Source organism: Rhea pennata, chromosome 26 (assembly GCF_028389875.1).
Source record: "Rhea pennata isolate bPtePen1 chromosome 26, bPtePen1.pri, whole genome shotgun sequence".
In the NCBI taxonomy this organism is placed as follows: Eukaryota; Metazoa; Chordata; class Aves; order Rheiformes; family Rheidae; genus Rhea; species Rhea pennata.
Window position 1 is genome coordinate 1,562,843 of NC_084688.1, and position 24,659 is coordinate 1,587,501.

At 54.2% G+C, this 24,659-nt stretch overlaps 1 protein-coding gene across 1 annotated transcript; it reads right to left on the reverse strand.

Moving 5' to 3' along the window:
* Positions 1-113: 113 nt before the first annotated feature.
* On the reverse strand, positions 114-24,450 carry STARD3 (StAR related lipid transfer domain containing 3). The gene is made up of 15 exons (XM_062595733.1): positions 24,381-24,450; positions 15,550-15,832; positions 12,489-12,566; positions 12,137-12,214; positions 11,992-12,045; positions 11,772-11,889; positions 10,526-10,624; positions 9,676-9,728; positions 8,756-8,848; positions 7,215-7,277; positions 5,974-6,069; positions 5,372-5,451; positions 4,864-4,968; positions 3,466-3,559; positions 114-1,107 (listed from the first exon to the last, which is right to left on the reverse strand). Exons 2-15 carry the CDS (start codon positions 15,763-15,765, stop codon positions 1,003-1,005), a joined length of 1,332 nt encoding a protein of 443 aa, XP_062451717.1. The 5' UTR covers positions 15,766-15,832; positions 24,381-24,450; the 3' UTR covers positions 114-1,002.
* Positions 24,451-24,659: the final 209 nt, after the last annotated feature.

The following is a 24,659-nucleotide window of genomic DNA, read 5'->3' on the forward strand; positions in this document are numbered from 1 at the left end:
GCTCGCGTGGCCCACGCGGGCCGGAGGGCGCAGGGGGGCCCGCGCCGGCCGGGCTCGCTCCCCCCGCTGCTTTTATTCGATCGGGTTACAAAGGTCGCACACGGAAAGCAAGAGGCCGCGAGGAGCACGAGGCTTTTTATTCCCCCGGGGGGCGGGCGGGCGGACCCCAGGCCGCAGGGCCGCCGCGGGCGCTCCCCCCGCCTCCCGGCAGCGCTGCCGGCGCGGGCCCCCGCGTGCGGGCGGCTTCGCGCTGCTTCCCTTTATAGCGCAGAACACGGCACTGGCGCACACAGGTAGAAAGAAGCTGCAGCCGCCCCCGCAGCCCCCTTCCCCCCTCCCTCCAAAAAAAAAAAAAAAAAAAAAAAAAGAGGAGAAAAGTCTCTGCTTAAGGCGAACTGCGCTCTGCCTCCGCGGGGAGCCGCTGTGCCCGCGGCACGGTCCTCGGCGCTGCACCCCGCGCCGGGGGATCGGGTGGGCTGGGGGGCTCAGGGAGGGGTATCAGCCCCAGCTGCCCATCCTGCGACCGCAGAGGAAGGAGGTGCTGGGCCAGGCCCCGACGAGGGGGGGGCTGCCCTTGCCTTGGCTGGAGCCCACCCTGGGGGACGCCCAGGGCAGCTGTGACGCTGCGGGACCGACTGTGACGGCAGGACGGATGCCACCCCCTCACCTGCTCCTCGGCTCGGCCCCCGGTTCATGGCTCATCGCGAGGGGAAGGGGAGAGGCCGGACGCCGGTGGGGGGCAGAGCCCGGCGCCCCGGGAGGGCAGGGGTTTGGCACGCAGCACAGTGTCAGTGGTTTCCGGGGCCCCGGTTCGGTGGAGCCACAGCAGGAGAGGGAGGCGGGCGCCCGCGGGCGCCGCGGCCTCGGCTCGGTTAGCACGGGGCAGCCGCCGCCGCGGGGTCTCGGCGAGGCTCTCCCCGGCCCGCACGAGGCTGCTCCCTGGTCTCCGGCCGCCGCAGACGTAGGGCAGAGGAATGTCCGGCCAGGGCAGCTCCCCGCTGCTCACGGTTTGCTCGAGAGCTCGCCGACGCGCTGGCGGAGGTGGAAGGCGAACTCGAACATGGTGGCCGCCAGGCTCTGGTGGATAAGGTAACGGGGAAGGCGACCCTGCGGAGAGGCACAGAGACGTAGCAGACCGAGGCAGCGCTCGTCGCACCGCAGCGCAGAGGCGTCACCCCCGCAGCAGCGGCCGGGCGCGGTGGGTGCGCGCAGCCCCCCTCAATTACACGCCAGAGCTGCTGAAGCTTGCCACAAGCGTACTAACGCCTTCACCTCCAGCGGGGGTTTCCTGAACGCAGCTGCACCGAGGCCCACGCACGAAACCACGCGCGAGCCCAGCCTCTGCCCCGGGCAGCCTGCCCAGGGCTGCTCGGCTTTCACTCCCAGAGCCGGGCCCTCCGCTCCCCAGCCCGCGTTCGCTGCGAACAGCGCAGGGCTGGCCGCCTTCCCGACCCCGCGGTGTCCGCGCGGAGGGGACAGGCCCGGCCGAGGGATGCGAGAGCGCCGCGGCGGGGAGCGGCAGCTTTTGAGGAGCTTCTGCTTGCTCCGGGGGAGTAACTGCAACACGTTTTAATTTCTCTAGAAAACCCTGCACGCCTCAACCTGAACCACCTCATCCCGTGCTCTATTACACAAGATGCATAACCCCCCCACACTTCTTCCCTCCGTGGGGGAAGAGCGTGCACGCAGGGCTGGGAGTACGTTCATGGGGTTTGCACAGGGTCCCGCGGCAGAAATAAATTCCCAGGTCACAGCATTTAGCTCAGGCAGGGAGGGCCGGGCTGGCCGGCTGCCCCTGCCCCAGGACACAAGACCAGCAGGCACATGACAAAATCCCTCTTGGACTCAGGGTGGGAGGAGATCGGTCCCTGGCTGCAGCAGAGCAGGGCCTGGGTCCGACCCCAGGGTCTCCCCGGCCCCCTTCAGCAGGGCCCAAGGCAAAGGCCTCTCCCGGAGGGGGCTTTCCTCTGCAATACGCGGGTGGGAGACTGGGAAACTGTTGGTCCAGGGGCCATTTCAGATGTCTCTCTGAAGCAACCCCGGGGTGAAGCTGCAGCACAGACACAAATACACACACGAGCGTAATTCTCGCCTTTCGTTGCAGGAAGGGATGAGCCATGTGCTATAAATATTTCTTCAGGGCCAAAGGAAATAGCAGGACAGCACATAAGAGGGGTCTGGGCACTAGCAGAGCACTTCAGGAAGATGGTGGAAGCAGCTAACAGGCAGGTTATTAATAGCTCGTCTGCTACGGCATTTCTTCCAGCAGCAGAAGGCAGGCAGTGGGCGAGCGCTCTCCGGCCTGGGAAGCGGAGGGAAGGTAGTACCTTTCCGAGCCCCACCTAGCACAACCAAAGGGGCTCCCTATCCCTCTGAACCAGCCGGTTAGTGGAGGGGCAGAAGAGGCATCGGAGCCGGATCCACGAAGGAAGACCACCTCCGCTGCGAAGCCCCGCGCCAAGCAGCACAAGGGGCAGCGAGGCCGAGGTGCGGCTGCTCTCTGCTCTTCCCGTACTTTCAGTTCCCAGTCGAGGGGCTGCCAAGGCAAGAGCTTTTGCAAATCCTTTTCAAACCATTTTACAAGCAACGCAGTAGCTTGATCTCCTTGTGGGAGGGGAGGGACGTGGGAGGGGAGGGGGCCGCGCAGCTTTGCAGGCAGAGCTGATGAATGGAGCCTTTGTGCTCGCTGCTGCAGCACGGTTTCCACGTCAACCTCGGCGCAATTCAGCGGAGGAAGAAAACAGGCCAGCTCTACCCAGCGCCTCTACCCCAATCCGATCCGCCTGACCCCGGCTCCCGTCGTACACTGCCTTGTCCAGGCCACCAGCAAGGACTCAACATGCAGCTCCACAAATAACTCCGGATCTGGGTCATCTTTACAGCCAAAGCGCCTTTCCCTGCAAGCAGGCACCAGCCCCGCGCGCTCCTCGGGTGGCTGTGTTTGTACTGAGGTACAGGGCGAGTAGCAGGGCGTGCAAGGGCGAGTGAATCATCCCTTCAGCAGGTTCCTAGGAGCAGCAAACAGCCAGCCAGCCTCACATGCCCAACTATTTTTGGTCCCCAGAGAGGATAAAAATCGCCTCTCCCCTAGCCCTGTACACAGAGATGTGAAACCCATAACCAAGATCTCTGCCAGGTAAGGAACAGTTTCCAGACCTCAAACTGCAGTAACTCCATGGGGAATGAGGATGATTTTCAGATACTGCTTAACATCTACCAGCAAAACTCTAGTCCCTTTAGGGCTGCTTTTGATAATGACCGTGACTAATCGCTGGCTGCTTTCGGAAGTGGCCAACAGGATTGCAGCCCCTGTACTGTCCACCCAGGGGTACAGAGCAGGTCCTCAGCACGCGTCCTATGCTACGTGGGGGACTTCAGAGCATGCTGATTAACTCTGCCTGTGCTGCAAGCAGCTCTGCTACGGGGAGGACACAGCCACAGCGCTCAGCAAGGAAGTCAATTTACCTTCAGGTCCGTGTTGAGAATCCAGATGAAGGTGCAGACCCTGGGGTTGCTTGGACACTTCAGCACGATGAATCCTCCAGGCCCATTCTCACCCCTACAGAGAAACAGCAGCACAAAGTCTGACTAGGGGCTGGCAGGCTGGCTGAAAAGCGATTCTCTAACACTTTGGGGTGCATCGCATCGATCCCGCATTAGCTCTTGTAACAGCCATCCCCACTGCCTGGCAGCAAGGGCTGGAGCCCAGCAGGGTAAGAACAGATGTGCAGAGTGCCCAGGAAGGTATCTGGTTTGGCTGCAGACACACGAGCAAACATGGCAAGGCAGGTTTCCCACAGGTGCCTTGGCAATGGAGGTGCCAGGGCTGCCGCAGGGCACAAAGCAGCCTCTGCCTCCGAATTGTGCCAGTCCAGCCAACACCAGCTCCTCACTAAGGGGGGGCTTCCAAGGCCCTGCCTGGTAGAAGGTCGCAGGAATGCCGAGCGCCCAAGGAAAGCTTTGGCAGTCAGGACTGGCTCAGCACAGAAAGCCTTGTCCTCACATCCCCCAGATTCTTACTGGCACCATCTGATGTGTTTCAGAGACAAAAGCTCTGCTCACACACACAGCCCAAATACAGATTTCCCTTCCCTGTTCAGGAACACAAACTATTTTTGCTGCATACATTTGTAAAAAGATTTTCTAGACCCTGAAGTCCCCAGCTCCTAAATAGACTGAGGCAGCTATAACGGCTCTGAGTTAAAATGTCAATTACTTTAACCAGATTATTAGGAAAAACAAAGTCAGTGAGAGAAGTGGCACAGCTGAGCCCCAGGCACCGGAGCAGACAGTAACAAGGAGTCCTTGTTTGATGAGATCCATCAGAGATCCAGCATCGACTGATTGTCCCTTTGGAAGGGGAGAGGCCAAAGACCTGACAATACTTTTGGTCAGTCCATCTTAAAGTTGCTTGTTTCACCCATGGGACCATCTCTCCATGTCCTCAGCCTTTAAAATCAGTAAGTGACTGGCTTACGAGAAGCAAAAGGCATTTGAGAGGCTCAGAGAAAGACAGAGTCAGCTGTTTACTGCCCCTCAGAAATGGCAACCGTCCCTGTTTGGGAATTAACTGTTACATAAACAGGATGCGGATTCGGTTAGGGTTTGTGCTGTTATTGGTTGGCACCTCCACTCCCCTGAGCAGAGAGCTGGGAAACGCCCGAGCAACACTTAACAGCACAGAGAGTTTCTCTAACAAAGGAAGAAGAACAAGAGAAGCAAGGTTTAGTTCCACAAATAGATCAGCTTCCTCCAAACCGTGCCAGAAAGGCAGCAGGGTTTTCATTTAAGTGGCTCTTTGCCCTAAACTTAAGCAAAGTGTGTGTGTCAAATACCAGCTGAAAAATAGAATCTACCTCTTACCTGACATATTTGGAGAGTGGAGGCTTCAGGCTGTGCGTGGTCGATATCCCTGAGGAAATGTACCTGTCTCTTCTTCTCTCGATACGACGCACGTTCACGAAGTCCCTAAGCAAAGGAAGAATACTGACAGCTTTAAAATGTGCAGAGGACTTTGATGGAGCAGATCAGACACTCCGGACTGCCGGGAAAGGCTGTACCTTTGTATGTCAGCACATGGACAAAACGGAGCGTAGCACCGCTGTCAGGGAGACGGACTAACTGACCCTGACGGATCCTGAGTTCCGAGACTCCTGCCAGAAACCTCTGGAGGTCACTCTGGGGGCTCACTGCCTCCGGGAGCGTTACCCACACCACTAGCCCGCCCTGCCTCTTTGATACTGGGACAGCCCACAGAGCAAACAGTGGCACTGCTGGGGCAGAGCGTTCCCACGACAGTCTGATGTTTCTCTCCATATTTTAGGATGATACTCAGGGACTCACTACAAAATAGACAGTGGAACAAACTGACCTGGGAGAAACAACGCCGCCTGCGGCCCCAGCTGCTACGTCGTACGAAACGATCGTATTGTCTTCAACCCGCTGCAGGATCTGAAAGAGATTTCCTCAGACTGCTGTACCTGCAGCTCAGCATGGAGATAAAGCCCCTCCCTTAAAACAGCACCAGGGCTCAAAGCAGCCAGAGCATCTTTAATAGCTGATCTGAGGCTCTGGGGCTGGAGGGAGAGCTCTCCTCGAGCACACACACGGGTTTGTCTCCCGGCCCGGCGCTGGCCCCTCTGAGGAGGGCACAGGCGCTGCCTTCGGATCCTTGCCACACCAACAGCACACAACGCCCAAACTGTACTGAGCAAAAGCAGGCTTGGCTCAGCCGCTGGCCCATCTCCCTGCCCACCTCATGGGCTTTTGGATGGGCACATCCACGCAGCTGGCTACCGTAGAGCACTCGGATCGTACGGATGAATGGCAGAGATTTAACGCCTCAGTGATTCAGATCCAGCTAAGCTCCAGTAGGGCCTGGGCACCACTGACAGCCGGTGTTGGACCTGGAAGCTCCAACTCTCCGCTTCAAGGAGCTCCTGTGATTAAGCCATCTTTGTCCAGCACGCTCACCTGGCAAGCTGCCACTGTTCTGTTCCACAGGATCATCTTCTCAGGCTGGAGAATAACCTCCTGGTAAACTGTTTCAGCAGAGCACTGCAGGAAAGCCTGAGGACAGAGCCAGAGCAGTTAACTAGTCCCCTGCTCCCCTTTGGTAAGATTATTATTAAGGAGCGCAGGACAGATCACAAAGAACAACTGGGATAAAAGAGGTGGGGAGCAGCGAGGCTGGCCCGGCTCGAGCGCATGCAAAGCCAAGGTTGCTTCCTCAGCACATCTTTACCCTGAGCTCAGCTGCCCCACTGCCACAGCGGCCTCGTTCCCAAGAGCTGAGAGGGCAAACGGGGAGTCAGAAAAGACAGACTGGACCTCAGGTTTAGGCGACCGCTAAATTGCTGCCTGCTGTGATCTGTGCAGTGTGCTGGGTGGAAGGGTTGTTACACCAGGTATAAGAAGGAGTAAGCATCAGGCTGCAACGTGCCGAGTCAGACAGACCTTGGGGCTGACCCAGGCTGGCTGTTCTTCCACCCTCATCCCAGTTTATCAGTAGTTCTGGTGTGTGTGCAATTGGTCTGGTAAGCGGTTGAAAAGCTACTCTGAGCTTCAGCATAGGCAACATTCATTCCTCCACATCCCCGTGGGACAGAGGATCTTCAGAGGCAAATGGTTAATGCAGTAAAGTGGGACCATCCAGCTTTTCCTCTCGAATACAGAGCTGCTCCATCGGCAGCTCCTGCCAGCAAGGCAACATATGCACTGGAACAAAGAAAAGCCACCGCAGCACCAATGCTTCATTAAAGCATGGTTTACAGCCAAGCCACTCCAGCGAGAGGGCACAGAGCGAGGCACTTTCGAGAAGCTCTTCTCAATGCCAGGCAGCAGCAGACGCACTCTCAGCCCTGGTCTTGCTGGCAATTAGTTGCAATTAGCCTCCTTGGTCAGATTAGTCCTAGATGCTGGGGTTGGAAGCGAGTCTTGCAATCACCTGCTCCCACTTCTACCAGCAGAGACAGGGGCCCAGCATATTTGCTGGGGAGGTTGTCCGCCAGCCAAAGGGTTTTCCTGGAGAGATTCCCTAGAGCGTGCAGTGTAGTTCATCTGCCTCAAGTAAACAGAATGTGCTCTGCAGACTGACCTGTCCTGACAGAGCCAGGAGAGCGTGTGAAACCTCAACTGAATTGTGGTTCCAGGCAGAGCAGTCTGTTTTGGCCTGTTACACACAGATTAAAGAATTGATTCAGAAAGGTTCTTACCTTTAAAATAAAGGTCTTGCCATGGAAAGGTATTTCAAAAGTGTAAACAACATCACCAAACTCCTGTGCAAGAAATGAGAGGGTTACTTTTATTCTGGCAAAAGAAAATTAAATGCTCCTCTCCAGGATAAAGTCTGCTAGTCTTCAAACACTGTGCTACGGCTTCAGGAGCCAGACTGCCTCACATGTCATTCTGAAGGACCATCTTCAGCCCTGAACTGTTCCCAGTTCCCCCATACAAGTCAGCAAGCCCCAGTCCTGGAACTGCACTGAACACATTTCAGACGCACATGCACAAATTTCCATAAACAAAACAACACTGAGAGAGGTAGCAGTGTGATGAGACAGGGAAAGAATCTATCTCAAGCCAGCCTCAAACTCCTTTCAAGGTCAAACTCTCTTTGTAGCAAGCTACCAACATCACCATAAGAGAGAGGGGATAGTTTGCCAGCACTGCTGTTGTTACCTACATCTGAGAGAAGACTCCCTGGAGGGGTTAGGGATGGACAGATGATAACCTTTCATCATTAGCCCTGTGTTAAACTCTGATTAGTCTATTTAAATCCATCCCCCTTTGGATAAAGAAAACAATCTGCCCAGATAGTTTGGCATCAAACAATGGATCACTTGACAGGGGAATTTTAAACACCAGATGAGACTGCAGTTTGCAGGACTCTCACCTCAATCATGCTGTGGGCCCCCAAGCAGAAAGCAAAATTGGTTCTAGGGGGCAGAGAGACTGCCCCTTTCTCCACCCTTCAGAGAGAGAAAGGAGCTCTAGACACTCCCCTACCCCCTGAAAACTCTACTGCAGCTCAGGGAACGGGCAGTGGAATGAGGAGAGAGGCAGTGCAGTGCCTGCTTTGCTTTGTGCACCTCTATGCCTTCCGAAGAAAGAGGTGCCACCTGCAAAATGACAGTTGGAGGCTGCAATGCAGGGTGATGTCCCCATTCACACTCCACCACCCACAAGGTCCCTTTCCTGAGAAAGGGGACATATGAGCAGCTTTCTGGGATGGGACGGGAGGAACAGCCTGTGCCCTGCACACTCTGGCTCCCATGTGGACCAAAACAGACCGAAGAGGCCAGACTCCAACTTGGCCGGAGTCTCCCCAGACCTGAGCACGCTCAAAAGCTTCTTGCTGTGGAGGACGGACAAAAGCTGCAGCAGTGGGGCTCTCCCGCGCTGCTGCACTGGCCAGCGTGCCTCCACTCCTCCCCACGCCATCAAGTGCAGCTCCCCATCCTAACAGCTACCCAAGGTGAGCTGTCCACCCTGCCCACCTGCTGCCTAGAGGGAGGAGTGATGGGCTCTCTCCTGTCAAACAGGAAGGTAATTAAATGTCTAATTAAATAAGAGGGGATTTTACATTTATCTGAACTGGAATAGATTCCTAATTCAATCAGGTAATTGTAACGCTTGTTAATTTTTCATGTCGCAAGGAGGTTTCAAAAGCCTCATTCGTCCTCCAGTTTTTGCTAAGCCATCCGTGCTTTCTGCAGGCAGTGCTGCCGGTGAGGTGGGGTGGGGGCACACTTGCATTGTTTTTCTCAAACTTCCAGTTCTCTTCCTGGGCTAGGATTTGGTCCACAACTTCCATTGCTTCTTTGCCTTGTCGGACATATTCCTTCTCCTAGGAGAGAAAGGAGCATTTCACTAGCTGGATTCGCTGTAAGCCTGAAGTGTGCAAGACTTGCTCTCCCGCCCAGGGCTGGCAGAGAAAAAGGGATAACTCCCACCACCACGCTGCAGAAATCTCTTAATTCAGGTCACAGAGGCCTCATTTTGGAGCTTGAAGTCATGCTCCCCGCCCTGGCTTGTATCCACACACCAGCTGTGTCTACCAGTGTTTCTCCTGCCTTCGTGTAAGGGTTTCCAGCAGGAAAAGGGCTATGATATGTGCTGAGCTTCTTTCTGTTGAAGCGTCAGATCTGGAGCTGTACAGCAACAGAACCACTTGGAAAACAGCACAAAGAAGCCTGAGCCCAGCCAGACCTCAGAGCGATGAAAGACTGCCTCACTTGCTAGAATTCGGCTAGGATGATTGAGACGATACCCCTTTAGGTACGCGACCACATAACCAGGAACCGAAGAGGGAAGGGGAGGAAGAAGACAGGCAGGAGATAGAGCCAGAATCGCATCTCTGTGGGATGTTGCAGAGGAGGGCCCAAGACCCTGAAGAAGTAGATTAAGGCCCCCAAATGGCCTCCTCCTGCTGCAGCCACAACTAGCCATTGGTCCCAGGATGTAGAGAACAGCCCGGTGCTGAGGGCCAAGGCAGAGCACATCAGCCAGGTTCCCTCAGGACAAAAGGTTGTGAAACAAGGGACACAGACTTCTGTCCCTTTGCAGATACAACACCCCAATGGGGCCACAGGATTGTCAGGTACCCTCAACAGCCCACAGCGTTGGATCAGCCAGATGGGACAGGGATAGGCAGCATCTGCCTGTGCTGTTTACCTGTGCTGTCAACGCTTTCCTTCCTGTGCCCTCCTCATCCGACTCGTCCGATCCTAGGGGAAGCACACAATTAATGGAGGGAGCTGAGGATCCTGCTTGTCCAGTCTTTCTTTGACCTTCTCGTGGGGGACGGACAACATCAGATCCCTGCACCTTATCTGATGGGAAGACTGTCAGCAGGGGTGACTCCAACTCATCCAAAGGCCTGACACCCCAAACGCTGCCCCACACACCTCTGCTCCACAGCAGGCTGACACCCACTGCTCTGCTCCCCAGCTGGGGACAAACTGCGCATCAGCTACTCCAAGACAACTGCTCCAGCCGATGTCTCCCCACTCTTGAGTTGGGGAGATCTCTGGAGCATGCAGGAGGCAGTATTACAGGGCAGTGGCACACTGCCAACTCTTATCCTTACTTGCTTGTGGTGACTTGTCCCTGTGCCCTCCTCCGAGGGCAACACTTTTCAAGAACTTTAGCCACAACTAAGCGGTTTTAATCTTAAAACCACAAAATGCTCCAGTTTTCCCACTTGGCTGAAGCTGGGCACGTAGAGCTAAGTTTGATTCCACTCTGCAGATGGCACAGAAGTGGTGAGACAGCACGGTCTTGCCTCCTCTGCCCAGGCACACACGCCATACAAGGAGCAGGGAGCTTGTTTTGCAGTGTCAGTTCTTGGAGGCTCTGCCACCCGCTGCTGCCAAGGGCTCGGCTAACGAGATAGAGCTCAGAGAGGAGGCAATAACAGGGGTGAGGAGACCCTGCAGGAAGGTTGTAAGGGGAACAAGCTCGGCAGACAACTCAGCCCAGCTCTCAGAAAGGTTATGGCAGAAGGGAAACAAAAACTCGTTACCTGCGAAGGACTCTGGTGGGGAGTAAAACTGCCCATCCGAAAGGGCTCCAGGGTAGAGCAGGGGGCCTCGAGCTGCTGCAGCCTGGGCTGCCAGGTACCCTGAGAACCAAAGCACGAGAGTTTCACATACACAATGTCCAACACCTCAACACCACGAGGTCCTGCGGTCTCTGTCCTTTTCTCCACCAAATCCATGCCAATCTAACCACCCTCACAGCCACTTTCTTCCAGACACAGCTGGTCTTTCCACACTAACACCAGCCAACCCACAAGCTTTTCAGCTCCTATTGCCTCATCTTTTGTTTGAGACATTTTATCTGCATGGAGATCAATGGGCTCTTTTGCCTGTCAAATCCAAAAGCGATTAAGCATCTAATTAAATAAGAGCTTCCCCTGGAAGCAATTTGGAACCTGAGCCTAATCCAATAGAGGCATTAAACACTTGATCATTTTTCATCTTAAAGCCTCCTTGCAAGACCCAAACATCCTCTGGTGTTTTCCACTCAGTCAATGCATTTTTGATCGAGTCTCATTTGACAAATACTTCTTAGTTTATGTGCTATTTCCCAGTTTTCTTTTGTCAGTTAAGACTAGGAGAAAGAAAAACTCCTTTGCCTGTAATAAGCACTTCTGCTTTAGGAATGGGCAGTTGTGTTAGTCCAGGCTGAGCATCAACTCCCCAGAAGGATCTTGGAAGTTACAGGTGCTCAGAAATTCACTGTAATTCATAAAGCATAAGGTCAGAAAGACTCAACCTCCCTTTAGTGTGACCTCAACAATCAAGGACCGTAAAATTTCACCCATCATAACCCACACTGAGCCCCTTTAATATGCTTTTGACTAAAGCACACCTTTCTTAAAGGTCTCCAACTCAAATCCAAAGACAGATATCAAGAGATGGAGAGTTCAACAGTCCTGTTGGCACTAGTCCCAATGTTTCAAAATTCTCCCTGATGCGGAGGTGAGCTCTATTTCCAATATGTCTGGCTTCAGTATTCAGACATTGGGGAATTTGGCATGCTTTTCTCCACTCAATTAAAAGATGCTTTTTATAATCTGGTATTTTCTTCCCCTGAAGGGACTTATATACCATAACAAAATTGAGTCAGGCACTTACCGTCACAGCCAGCATGGAGATCACTTCCCCATAAATGTCATATCTGTCAAGGTGCTGCCAAAGCAGCGGAAACCCCAGGCCTGGTAGTTTAATCTGCCAACTCCTACCAGAGAGGAGCAAAGTACTTACACCGTTCCTCTTCAGCTTCCTGAGTTAGGACTTTAAAATCCAGGAACCAAGTCTCCAGCCAAGCAATGACAAACGAGACGATAGGAAGTAAATAGCCGAAAGCCCCTTTGGTCAGAAGCTGGGTGGAAGAGAGCAAAAACCACAGGGAGTTTACGCAAAATGGAAAATAACAGCATCAAGTAATCACAAAGCAATCCCCTGTGAGCTCAAGGAAACCAACCTCGGAGAGGATGACCTTCACAATCAGGAAGGCACTGGATACCAATGTAGTGACCTGAAAAATAAAATTACATATCTCAGACCCCTGAAAACTCTAGGCAGAGAGAGAGAACTAAAAACAGAACAGCAGAAATTTGCCCTCTTACCGCTATGACCCACCAGTGGCGCAGTTTCAGGATTGCATAGGCCAGCAGCAGCACAAAAAATCGAAAGAAAGCCAAGACCTTTGAAAACAAAAGCCATTGATACTAGTCACTATGCTTGCCCTTGGGCCAGGTGCTGTGTGGACAGAGACATGAGATCTCTCCACCCAGACAGACCAGGTCAACAGTGCAACAGCATGGGCTGTGACCTGCCCAATTTCACTGAGCCTGGCCAGCAGCAAGGCTGCAGGAAGGCCCCAGCTCTCTGGGGCCTGCACTCTCCCTGCACTGCTACTGCTGCACCACTCTTTACTTAAGGGCTATTTCCTCACCTGTGGCAATCTGGGATACTCACAAATATATCAAAGAAAGAAGTCTTAAAACTGTACTCGATGATTTCATTCTCCAGGTTCTTCTGAATGCCATCCTTGGTCTGAATGGGAGACAGGAAATGAGAAAATGCCATTGAGTGCAATGATAAGAAACTAATGAAAGGAAAAACCTGACCAAACAGTGTCCAAAGGTTACTCTCAGGTCAGGTTATGCATCAGGCTTATAAATGCCTGCTGCAAGCATGACGTGGGCTCATCTGCAAACACAGAGCCATGGGAGGATACCACAGTCCATTTCACCCTCTGTTTCACACAAAAGAGTACGAATCAGGAAGCTAGAGCTGCAGCAGCACATAGGTACACTAAACACCTCTACGTGGAGGCTTTCTAACACTGAAAACAACTCCTTTGGCCCGGCACACCCACTGCCATTGGATCTCAACCCTCACAGTCTAAGGCCCTTGATTCCTTGCAGGTCGGTCAGACAACATCTCCCACCTGTGCCCACCACTTTCACAAGTAGTTTCAGGCACCAGAGTGAAGCTATATGGGAAGAAACGCAGAGCAAAAAAAGCCGTAGGAAATAGCTTCTTTAGCAACTTCAGTAATGCAGCCGCTGAGCAAAGCTTCTCCCAGAGCTGGACATTCAAAACATCTCTCCTGCACAGATTCTCAAGAGGTCACTCAACAACACGGTGGAATTTAAGCTGCAATCATCCTCTTTGCACAAGGCACTAAGGGGTCCCCTCACCTTTCTTCCAGGCCAGCTGGCTCCCTACAGCTAGCAGGAACACAGCAGTACTGAATCGCCTCCGGGAAATCTAACAGAGGAAGTCAATCAGCAGGTTTGAAAGTATTGGCAAAGGGGAACAGGGAGCAGAGGAAGACTAGAGACCTGCACACATACACAGAGACTGCAAGGAAATCTAAAAGAGGCAAAATCACATACTGTATGGGAGTGTGGAAAAGGCTCACAGAAGTGCTCTCTTGCATCACCCCTAAAAAACGTGGGGTCTGACAGCCCTGGTACTTTTGACACCATAAATCCTGTTCTCTGGAGCTTGGAACTGCCGTTTATGAGGAAGTGGATGGCTCAGGTAACTGGAACAAATGTTTCACCTTTAGGCTATTGGTTTGAACACAGCCCAGCTGGCATGGAAGCTGGTATATGCTGACAGCTGTTTGATGATCTGTGAGAAACAAGTTGGTGGATCTCAGGCCAGTTCTTGGCAGCCTGGTGTCCTGGCACCCTCTTGTCAGACAGTCCAAGGACAGAAGAGGCAGCCATCAGGAAGTGGTCCCTCTAGGTCAGGGCTGGTGCTTAATATTCAGGGAGAGGGGGGCAAAGCAGTTCTGCACTATTGCTTTATCTGATCTGTGGCAACAGGACTCAAGCCAGCCAGCTTTGCTGAGCTGCCACTGAAAAGGTCTTCCCAATATGAGATGTTACCCGAGGAATGAGCACAACGAGGGCTTTGGATTAAAATTTCTGGGCTGCATTTCAGTTTAAACAAATGTCATTACCCTGAATGAGCAAGAACTGTCTGAGGCATCTCTATCTCTGAGAGGAGCAAGCTCACAGAATTATAGTTTGCAGGCAGCAGGCATTTAACAAGGGCTGATTTGCTCAGCTTATCTTGCAGCAAAGGGAGCCATTAGATAAAAAAAAAAGCATTAGTCACGACATAAACTTGTTGCTCTTCTTAACTAGGCAAATAAGCTGTCCTAAAAGCCTTAAACATGCAACATCTCTGCTTAAGGCCCAAATATCACTCGTTAGTCACTTATTAATGGTTACCTGCAAGACCTACGCTCAAAATTACCCTGGTGACCAAGCTACTACGTTATTTCTCTAGGGCTGGATTTTCTGATTTGTAGACAAGTACCCTGCCAGAGAACAACAGAGACAAGAGCATGAGGCTGGGGTCCAAGCTGGGTGTGCACGACACCATCGGCATCGCTGGAATGCTGGCTGAGAGCTGCTTTTTCCTAGCTGCAAAGGGGGTGGGGGTCTCTTCAAACTCTCGACGCTGTGCTGCTGTTTGCAATGGGCAAGGCAAGCAAACTGCTGGCTGAGACAATCTATTAAGTGCAGACACTGCATGAGATAAACAGGATAGAGATAACAGCCGCTAAAGCGAGCACAGGATCCAGTTCTGATAAATAAAGGCCAGACACCAGGAAGGCTGCATGCAGAAGCGGTGGGGTCTATCTGTTCATCTTGCCTTTCTGCTCAGGTTCTTTCATTGTAGGACATGCAGTACCTGCAGCCTGAAACCCGTCATCAACACAGCTGGAACTAGCCAGGACCGGATCAGGAAAAAAAACCCAAATAAACAAAAAATCCCCCCCGCCCCCACACACAAACAGTCCGGGGAGTAACCTGATGGGATAGAAGTGAATAAAGTGGACTTCCCTGTTCACTGCAAGAGTTCACACACTGAGCAAATGCAGCACCCCAGCACAGGTGTGACAGCAGCATCAGAGAGGACCAAAACCACTTGGGGTTGTCCTTTGCTAGTCCACCCTGACAGCTGAGCTGCATCACTGGTTTTCAGAAGCTGAGATTAGTAACAGTATGTTGGGACCAAAACTCAAATTCATTTTTGGTTTTGGCCAGCAGCTGGGTGGCTGAGAGGAAGGTCTATCTATGCATCCCACCTCACTCCACCAATTCTCTGAGAGCAAGAAACTCCAGCAAAGCTGGCAGCTGCTTGGCAAATGCAGAAGGAAGCTTCACTTAAGGCCAGGGGAGCAGGAGAGAAATTTTGCCAACTGTTCAACATAAGGATTCCACTGGCCATAGATCTTGTTACACTATTGACATAAAACGTTACATGTAATGCTGTTAACGACTCTGGACAGCCACAACACAGCCTGGTTGCAGGAAATGAGCCGGACTTCAGTTCATACTAACTGTGCACTGTTTTCTCAGCTGGTGCAAATCAGCAGAACATTAAGAAGAACACACAACGACTGGGCCCAGGACTTCTAAAACAGAGCCATTAGTGCAGATGGACTTGAATTCAAAAAGCGTAATGTTAAGAAGGGAAAGACACCATGCATTTGCTTCCCCTGACTTACATTCAGTTCAATTATCCACAGCAGAGAGATGAAGAGCAGATCAAAGGTGACGAAGAGGCAGAAGGTCCTCCTTACGTCTGAGATGGCTTTCCTCTTCTCTGGAGAGAAATAACAATACGGAGAAAAGCCTTGGCTCTGCGAAAATGAAGTGCTGATGGATGCTATGGCTGGGAGGCTTCGTTCCAAGTTGTGCTGCAAGTCTGTCGGCTTGCTCATCCTTGGCCCAAGCAACTTGGGTCCTACATCAATTGGGGCAACATCTGTGAGCTGATCAGTGCATCACCTGTGAGGAGACATGAAGGGGACCCTCAGACATCAAAATTAGCAGAGACAAATCCTTACGTCTCGCTTGACCGAAACACCCAACCCCAACTGACCACTACTCTTGTCAGCTAGAAGCATGTAAGTGCAAAAAGGAAGCAGGCACTCAGTATCCATTCTCCTCCTCTCGCCTTTGAGGGCAAATATTCCTATTACCAAATCAGCCAAATCCTGTCTATTCTAAATAAATGCTGGGGGAAATGGCTAACACTGTCCCTTAGGTTACCAGAGAACCTCCTCTCAGAAGTAAACGCATCTAGGGCTCTCCCTCCTGCCCCATCTTCCTCCTGTACACCATGTTCATCAGCACAGGCACAGACTCCCTTCCCTCACGCTTGCTGCAGGCAAAGAAGAATGGGCCACAAAAGGCTCAGAGGTGCAGGAGGGTCCATGAAGTTGCTAGAAAGTGTCATTTCAATCCAAAGTCAGTCACCCAGAACATGCTCTCAGCATGGAAAGCCAAGCTGGCAGCTACAGCCAGCGGTCAAAGCAGCAGATGGCAAACCCCACGGAGATGCCATGGCAGCAGGGAAAGGGGCCTCAGGGTGTTTTTGCAGAGGTCCAAGTATCAAAAAGGAGCTGTTCTTGGGATCACTGGAGCCTTTGGCACTTCCCCTCCCTGCAACAGCCTCATCTATAGGGATGGATGCGAACTTCACAGGGGCTCGACACTTTGCATCATTCAAACCACAAAATACCAGGATCTGATCATCCTGTGCTGTGGAGCAACCTCTTCTCCACCCACGCAGCCGAGAGCAGAGTCTGCTCCCTTCACCGACAGGGAGCGGGTTCTTACACCCTCTCCGAGCTGCCCAGCTCCAGCCAAATGCCAAGTGGTGCAACGGGAAAGCAGAAAGGGAAACTGCTGCTTTTTGTCACAGCCACTGTGGGCTGGCAGTACCGGGAATTTGGGCAGCCACGTGAGCAGGTCGGGTGTGAACGAGGTGTTAAGGTCTGAAGCTTGCTTTCAAGCAGCCTTGCCAGTCATTGTATTAAAAATTTCCCCTCCGTCAGCAACACACACAGAGGCAACTCTGCTAATGAACCGTGCAACCAGGCACACACACACGAGACGAACAAGGAAGGAGGATGCCAGAACAGGTCAAACCAGGGATTTGTCGGTCCCAGGCTTTGCCATCTCCGACTGACCCACAGCAAATGCATAATTATGAACATACTCTTTCCAAAATACTCATGCTCAAGGACATACTGCTTTCAAGGAGCTGGACTCATTGCTGTATTAACCACTGCCACTGTCCCAGCAATTCTGCTTCCTCCAGGATCTGAGTGAGATTAGGTTTGTCTAAGGCAAATCTCACTTGAAACCCAGAGGCTGCAGCCAAGCCCCGTCTTGAGGAAAAAAAGCCCCGAGACTGCAGCCAGACCTGCAGGAAGGGGGAGCCCACAGGGCCAGGGGAGGCCAGAGATGCTGCCGAGTCCTTTCCAGCTCTGAGCAATTGCAAGAACTGGCCCTGACCGCAGCTCGATCCGTAACCACAATTTTGTGTCCCTGCGTAAGCGGCTCTGCATGCCAGTCCCTGGGGAGCGCCGGGGCTGGAAAGGGAACAAAGCTGGACTCCTGTCAAATCACTGCTACTCTTTCTCGGAGGCACTTCGGAAGGAGCTGGAAGACATGTCACTTTGGATAAGCAGCAACGACCACGGCCCTTCGCTGCTCTGCGCGAGCGGCCCGTCTCAAACTGAGAAAAGTTGAAGACATCTGTGAGCACTGAATAATGCATCACCTCACGCACACGCTGCCTCCTTCTCTCCGGCAGAGTGTCACCGCGTTCTTCACTCAAACACCACTTTGCACTTACACAGCCCCCCACAACTTCAGAGCGCTTTAAAATCACCCTGCAAGACTGCCCGGCCCCATTCCCCAGACAGCTGCTGAAATGGCACTAACGCTGCTCCGCGGCGGCAGGGATACGGGGTGGGAAGCAGCCAGCCGGGGTGCTCAGTGCGAGCACTTACGAAGTGCACAGCTCCCATGGCACAGCTAAAACAATCGGTTATTAAAATCCAAATTTCCGGATGAAATTTAATGGTGTTTCAGTAGTGTGCCTGTCCTGGAACAAACATGTTGATAAGCAACTTCTGGGAAAGAACTAGTGAGACGGATTTTGCCTTCAGAGTAGTAAGAGAGAGGTACAGTGGGACAGAGTGGGGATTTTACAGAAACATTTTAAGCCTAGGTGGAAAGAGATACGGAGAGATTGGATTGCTTCATGCCTTGGGAGCTACCTGGATGTTAGTTCTGAAACACGAAATGCCCAACTTTGCTCAGTTCCTTTTAGAAAGGAAATCTCAGATCCCTACCAGGGAGCGAGCTCAGCAGCCCTGCAGGCAGGCCCGGCCTCCCGGGGCGCCCTGTGGGCCGGGACTGCTCCACCAGACAGGGAGAAGGTCAGAGCAGAAAGAGCAGTGGCTGGGCCCGAGCGTGTTTGAACATGCCTTTTTCTGGGTGATAGATAAATTATTGAGCATCCTGGTGTTGTATTATGCATTCAGACATCCTCTGCAGCCTGTGGCTGGGCCGCTGCTCTGCTTTCGGGGGCCCTGGAGCGCTGCTGCTCCAAGGCTGGACACGACCGACGGGGGAAGCGCAGAGTTCAGCAGGGACGAGGCAGCAGCGCACGCTGCCTGCAGGGAGTCCCGGGACAGTGATAACACCATCTGGGGGGCACCCACACCAGGGACCCACCAGGGCTCTTCTGATTGAAAAAGGGACCTCTGAAGTCTCTGAGGGAATATTTGATTTCTTCTTGCTGCTTAAGCTCCCTGTTTTGAGCATGAACTGGTCACTGGCTCTCCCTTAACCTTGTCCCCTAGAGGGGATGCAGCTAAGAGGCTCCCTATCAGCAGATGATGCGTCTGTGCGCTCCCCGACAGCTCTCCCTGCCTGGCCTCTCCCCTGCTACTGAGACCCCGGCACCGTCATGCCCACAAAGCAGCTCTTGCGCTGGGCACACTGCAGCCCCAAGGCACGAGAAGGCCTCGGAGCGCCCGCGAAGGCACCGCGGCTGCCACCCCGCCGCAGGGCAGGACTGTCCCCACCGCGCCGGCGCACCCACCGCCCAGGGCTGCTCGGAGCTGCCTAACAGCTCCAGGAGGGCCGACAGAGACGGACAGACTGCCGGGAGAAAAGGCAGCGTCTCGCCTGCCCCCTCGGCGACCGCAGCTCCCGCTCCCGAGCTCGCCTGGCAGGGCCCGGCGCGAGGAGCGGCGCCACGAGGCAGCGCACCGCGCTTACGCCTCGCTCTCCCCCCGGCAGCGAGCAGGCCCGAGAAGCCGAGTGGGAAGCAAACACGTAAAGAAGCAGGCTAAGTATGGGATGAAATCCTGAGAGAACGCCAAGTGCAAACACGCAGCGCGCGCTGCCGCCCAGGTCCGGGCGGCGAAGCGCGCCCCACGCAGCCCCATCCCAAAGGACGCTGGTGTCAAAACAGAGCCGGGACCGGCGCTGAGGCGCGAGCCACCCCTGCAGAAGGCCAGGCCAGCCTGCACAACGCCAGCAGCGTCCTCTCCTTCCACTCTTCTTACGGATTCAGATCACAGGCTTCTCATTAGCACACGTTTGCATGTTAATGACATGTCTTACAGTAAGAAGCCTTTCCATCTTGTGACATAGCTTCTCCTTGTCTCCCGCGCCCCCGACTTCCTATTAATGCGTCTTCTCAGATCATACGATTACTTTAACAGTTAATTCTCATGTCACCTCTTTTGATAGTTACAGGCTTTGCACCAAATGCCGCATCAGAAGATAAAATGCCTAGAGAATATTAGAGAAGGATCCTTTTAAAGGCACCAGCTACAGATGTTTTGCCAGCTGCTAGCACATGTCCGAGTTTCCTAGAGGGCAGAGGCACCTTTAAAGCGAGAAGGTAAATACTCAATTAGACGTTAGATCTCACTAAAAATATGAAGTAACTCCAACTTCTTTAGCAAAGGGCTCAACAGGCTCTATAACATTCACAACCGGCACCTTTCAGCACCATGGCGAAGTAGTTTTGTTAACATACAGCAGTTGCATTTCTGATCACCATAAGCAGCGCAGCACTTCACAAACACTGCTTTAAGCCACGCTCTCCATTACAAAGGCACGGCGCAGACCTCCGCAGCGTGATTTTTTCCCTGCACAGTCTGGGAGCAATTTGAAGAGTGCCAGTTTGTAGCTTTCCTTAAAGCACCTTCCAGGGCTAATTCAAGCCCATGCCTACACTTAGAAAGGTCACCGTCCTGGCCACATTACACGGTGGCTTCTGGCAGCGCCCACGGCACGCCAGGCCTTGCCCCCAAATGACAAAGCAAACAGACGAAGTGGGCTGAAAGGCAGAGGCTGTTATAAAACAGCCACAACGCAGAGGAGGACTGAACTGCTCCTCTTTCAAATGGTCTGGCGGGAGACTTGCCGAGAACAACCCACTGCCCAAATACTGTACCCAAGCGAGAGCGGTTATAAGGTGTGTCTGCGGAAAGCCCAGGGAAGCTCACCTCCCTCTCCACTTCCCGAGGCAGAAACAGGGAAATTCTGCTTCTTGGACAGCTGTGTGGAAAGGGCAACACTTCCTTTGAGCCAACAAGGACACGGAACAACAGCAGGTGGTGAGTGGTCCCTAGGCCAATCTTCCTGCGATTTCAGTTTGGGCAGAGGGTGCTTTTCCCCCTAACTGCTCCTCTCCCACTGCCAGCTCACAGCACCCTTCGGACGCTTGCTTGTTCCCCCTGCGTTGGGCAGGGCCATCTGTGTCAGCCAGTTTCATGGTGGTTAGAAGCCGGATCGCTGCAGGACCCCGTCAGCGTGCTCAGATCACATACAGGTCCCAGTTCGATCGTGTTTTCACTCGTCCCTGCCTCCTCGCACGGCCCCAAAAAGGCAGCACGCCCCAGCTTTGCTACCCTGCTTGCTCCCGAGCAGTGCCCTGGCTCTCCCCCAGCCCCAGCTTCTCCTCCCACCCTGCGCAGACTGCTCCCAGCCACATGGCTATTTTCATTGCAATCCCTTTGCCCCCTCCCAGCCTTTCCATTTGTAAACTGTGCCCTCGGGAGTCAGAGGGAAGCGGGCTCTTGGCTTTGGAGCGACTTGACATTTGGTATGCCGAGGGCAGGAGCAGTTCAGCTGCAAGCTCGCTGCATCCCGGGAAGCAGGCAGCGTTAAGCCTTCTCTTCTCTGAGCTGCTCTTCTGCTCGCTCTCGTGCGATGTGTCAGGCTGGAGAAAGCACTCCCGAGGGACCGCTGAGCTGTGCGCTCCCACTCTCTGTCAGAGGGCGTTCAAAAAAATCCAGTTGTGGTTGGGTCACATGCCAACTCAGCTGCTCTTCTGAGTAGTGCTGCCATAGAGGGGTCATTTCCACTCCTCCAAGCCCCAGCTTCCTCCTACAGTTGAGCCCAGGTGACAAAGCAGAACAGCCCTGGCATTCCCAGCAGTGCCAGCGTCCGTCCTGCCCAGGCTACGTTAGGAACTGATCCAAACCACAAGGCCAGTAGGCATCTCAAGGATATTTTGGGGACTTTGGGATGCAGTGGAGCAGTCTGCAAGCATCTCTCAAAGTGATATGGATCACTGCAATGCCCTGCATTTCCCCTCCTGTGCTGTGGGACCTTCCCAGCCCCACTCGCCCCAAGCCGTGAGCGCTGGCACAGCTCAGCTGCTGCCCAGGACTGCCCAGAGCCACATCCTGCCTTCCCCAGGTGCAAGGGCAGCAGCTCAGCACAGCTCAGATGAACAACCCCTGCTGTGAGGGGCCCAGGGAGCGGCCCCACAGCTGGCAGAGCACACCCCACACTGCAAGGGAGCCAGACCCACGCGCCATCTTCACCCACAGTCGCCACCTCTCTGCATCCAGGTTACAGCCACGGCCACCCAGGCTAACGCTCCCACCAAAACGTCCTCCTTATTAGCACTTCACACCATCAAAGTAATTTTCAGAACACTTTGGCAATGACCCAGTTACCCAAACCCCTGATTCACCCCATCTTCCAGCCCCTGCCCCACAGCCACATGGCATCTCTGGGCCCGTCCCTCTCCCTCCTCAGCCCCTCTTTTCCACACGCACCCCACCATGGAGCCCACGGCTGGTGTCAGACATCGTCTGCCATCCCCGTGCCTGGGAAGCCAGCGAAAAGCACTGCCTGCCTGAATATTCAGGAAGCCTCCTGCCCCCGAGAGCAGCTGCGAGACTCCGGCACGCAGGCTGGCAACTCAGGGTCTCACAAGCGTGCGAGGAAGGCTCGAGGTCTGATGTAATTAGTCACTGTTTTTATTAGCAGTCACCAGCAGCTGCCAGCTCAGGTTTATAAAGCAGTCGTAATAGGGAGATTCTCAGGGCCTTGTGCAAAGATCAGAAGAAAAGTTTGTCCTGAGTGAAGCACAGGAAATGTCACCACAGAAAGCTTCTGGCCTTCAAAACAACATGTTGCCAGGGAAGGATGGTTTCCCCCACTTTGGTCTGCTGCTGCCCTAAGGAGTTTGGGCAGAGAAAGGGACGCAGCAGGTACTGTAAAACCACAAGGATCAGGCAGCCATGAAGGAAAACAGAGGATCCGATGCCAGGTCCCAGGGACTGCGCACACCCTGGGCTGATCCCACATTATGCACGGTCCCTTTTCCTTTCATCTAACTGTAATCACAGATTCTTACTCACAGCCCAGCCAAGACTGCGGGTTTACTTTACGTGCTGCTCTTTTGAGAGCCTTTGATCTCTCTGCTACCCTCAGAACTGTATTAATAAAGTACTAAACTCTGGCCCAATCTCATTGTACTGTCACTTAAATCTCAGCAAATTCTCACTTAGTTCCTGCACAGCAAGTGCCAAGGGGTTTTCTGAGGTGCCGCAGTGAGGAACAGGACATATGTGCTCCAGACAAAACAGATTTACAACCACATGAAAAACTTCATACCGCTTTTATCAGAGCAGAGATAACAGCTTGCAGAGGGCAGTGACCGCTGCCAGCATCGCAGCACTGCTGCGCCACGGTTCAAGGAGCATCCTGCCTCGCGCCCGTCCGCAAAGGGCAGGGCTGGCCTCAGCTCAAACCGCAGAGGTGACGGCTCCTCAGCGCCGCACACGAGCTCGCCGGGCAGTCAGCCCACTCAAAGGAAAAAAATAACATTCGAGGTCTCTGCAGAGACCCCAGCAGCGCAGGCGTGGGGGTGTATTTGTGACAATTACGTGCACGGAGCACGCAGGCAGGATGATGAGGGCAGATGGGGGCAAGGCCTGGAGCTGGGATCTTATTATTGCTCAAGCCGCAACTTGAAAGATGACAGTTACCTACAGCGCGGAGAAAAGGAAGGAAGAGACTTTGCAGTTAAGAGCATCCTCAGAGGCGACGCGCTCGACTCCATAGGCAGCGAGTGCCCTGTGCAGGCAGGGTACGTCAGCCGTAACCGCGGTGCACGCAGCACCCTGCAGCTGCCAGCCCAAAACGCACGCTTTCTACCGCCACCCAAGAGCGACCATCCTCGTGCTGCTGCTGTCCAGGAAGACAGAGAGCAAAGAAAGAGCACCCAGGCCTCAGCGGCTGGCCCTGCAGAGCTGGCGCTCACCCTCTCGTCCGTCTGCATAGTTCAGGGTCTTAAAATGTTTTGCAACATGAGCCTCTAAAAATAGCATAATTCAGTAACCCATCCAAGGTTGCGCGGCCAGCAGCCCTCCAAGTTATAAAGGGAAGTTTACAGCACAGCTTTATGAGTACTGGAAGTCACGGTGGGCCCTGAGGATATTCTGGACTTGGCCATTCAGGTCAGTGTTTGCAAACGCATCGAGCAGAGAGCTAGTCCCACGCCCCCAGATAATCCGCCGTGACCTTAAGCAAATCTCTCTGTCCCTGTGTGCCTTCACGTTTCCAGCTATAAACAGACAGCACCTCTTCCCAGGAAGGGCTGCAAGGCTTAATTGGTTAACATTCACCAAAGCACCCTGAACGGAAAAGTATTATTATTGCTATTAAACCGAGGCAAAGCTTTTAGCTGCGCGTATCTCTGTAAGCTCCTAACGGGCGTTTGCCGCCCGCGCAGCGCATTTGCCTTGCCCCCAGCGAGCCGGACTCCTGCTCATCGTCACCAGCGCCTGCAGTGCCCATCAGATAGTCCTAAACCATTTAAAGGCAGCGGTGCCCGTGGCGAATTAGGGCATAAGGCAGCCGCAGGGAGCCCTGATTTAAACCAGGGCCTCGGTGCTATCAGCAGCCGCTTCCTGCCCCCGACCCCAAACCCCACCGTCGGGCAAAACCGTCGGCGCGGACGCCCGAGCGGCCGAGCACGAAGCGCAGCCGAGTCCCCGCGCGGATGCTGCGCCCGCCGCGGCCTCGCCGGCTCCGCAGGGCAGGGCAGGCCCGGGGGGGCCGCGCCTCGCCGCGCAGCCACCCCGCCGCGGTCCCGGCCGTGCCCGGTTGCCGCCGGGACCCCCCCGCCCGCGGCAGCCCGGGCCCCCTCGGGCCCGCACCCAGGCGGCCGCTGCCGCCGCCGCCGCCGCCTCCCCGGCCCCGGCGCGGCCCGCGGTACCTGCTGGCGGCCCCGGGGCCAGGTCCCCGCCGGAAGTAGACCCCGGCGCGAGCCGCTTCCGGCCCCGCCGCCACCTCTGACACCGGAAGCGAAACTCCGGAGCGCGGCTGAGCCTGGCACCGACCATTGGAGCCCCCCCGTGGGGGGGGGGGGGGGGGGGGGGGGGCGAAGGGAAAAACCATTGCTGGGAGGGGGAAATGTGGGGCTGGGAGGGACCATTCCCCACCGGGGGGAGGTAATGTGGGGCTGGAAGAGACCATTCCCCATGGAGGGGACTGG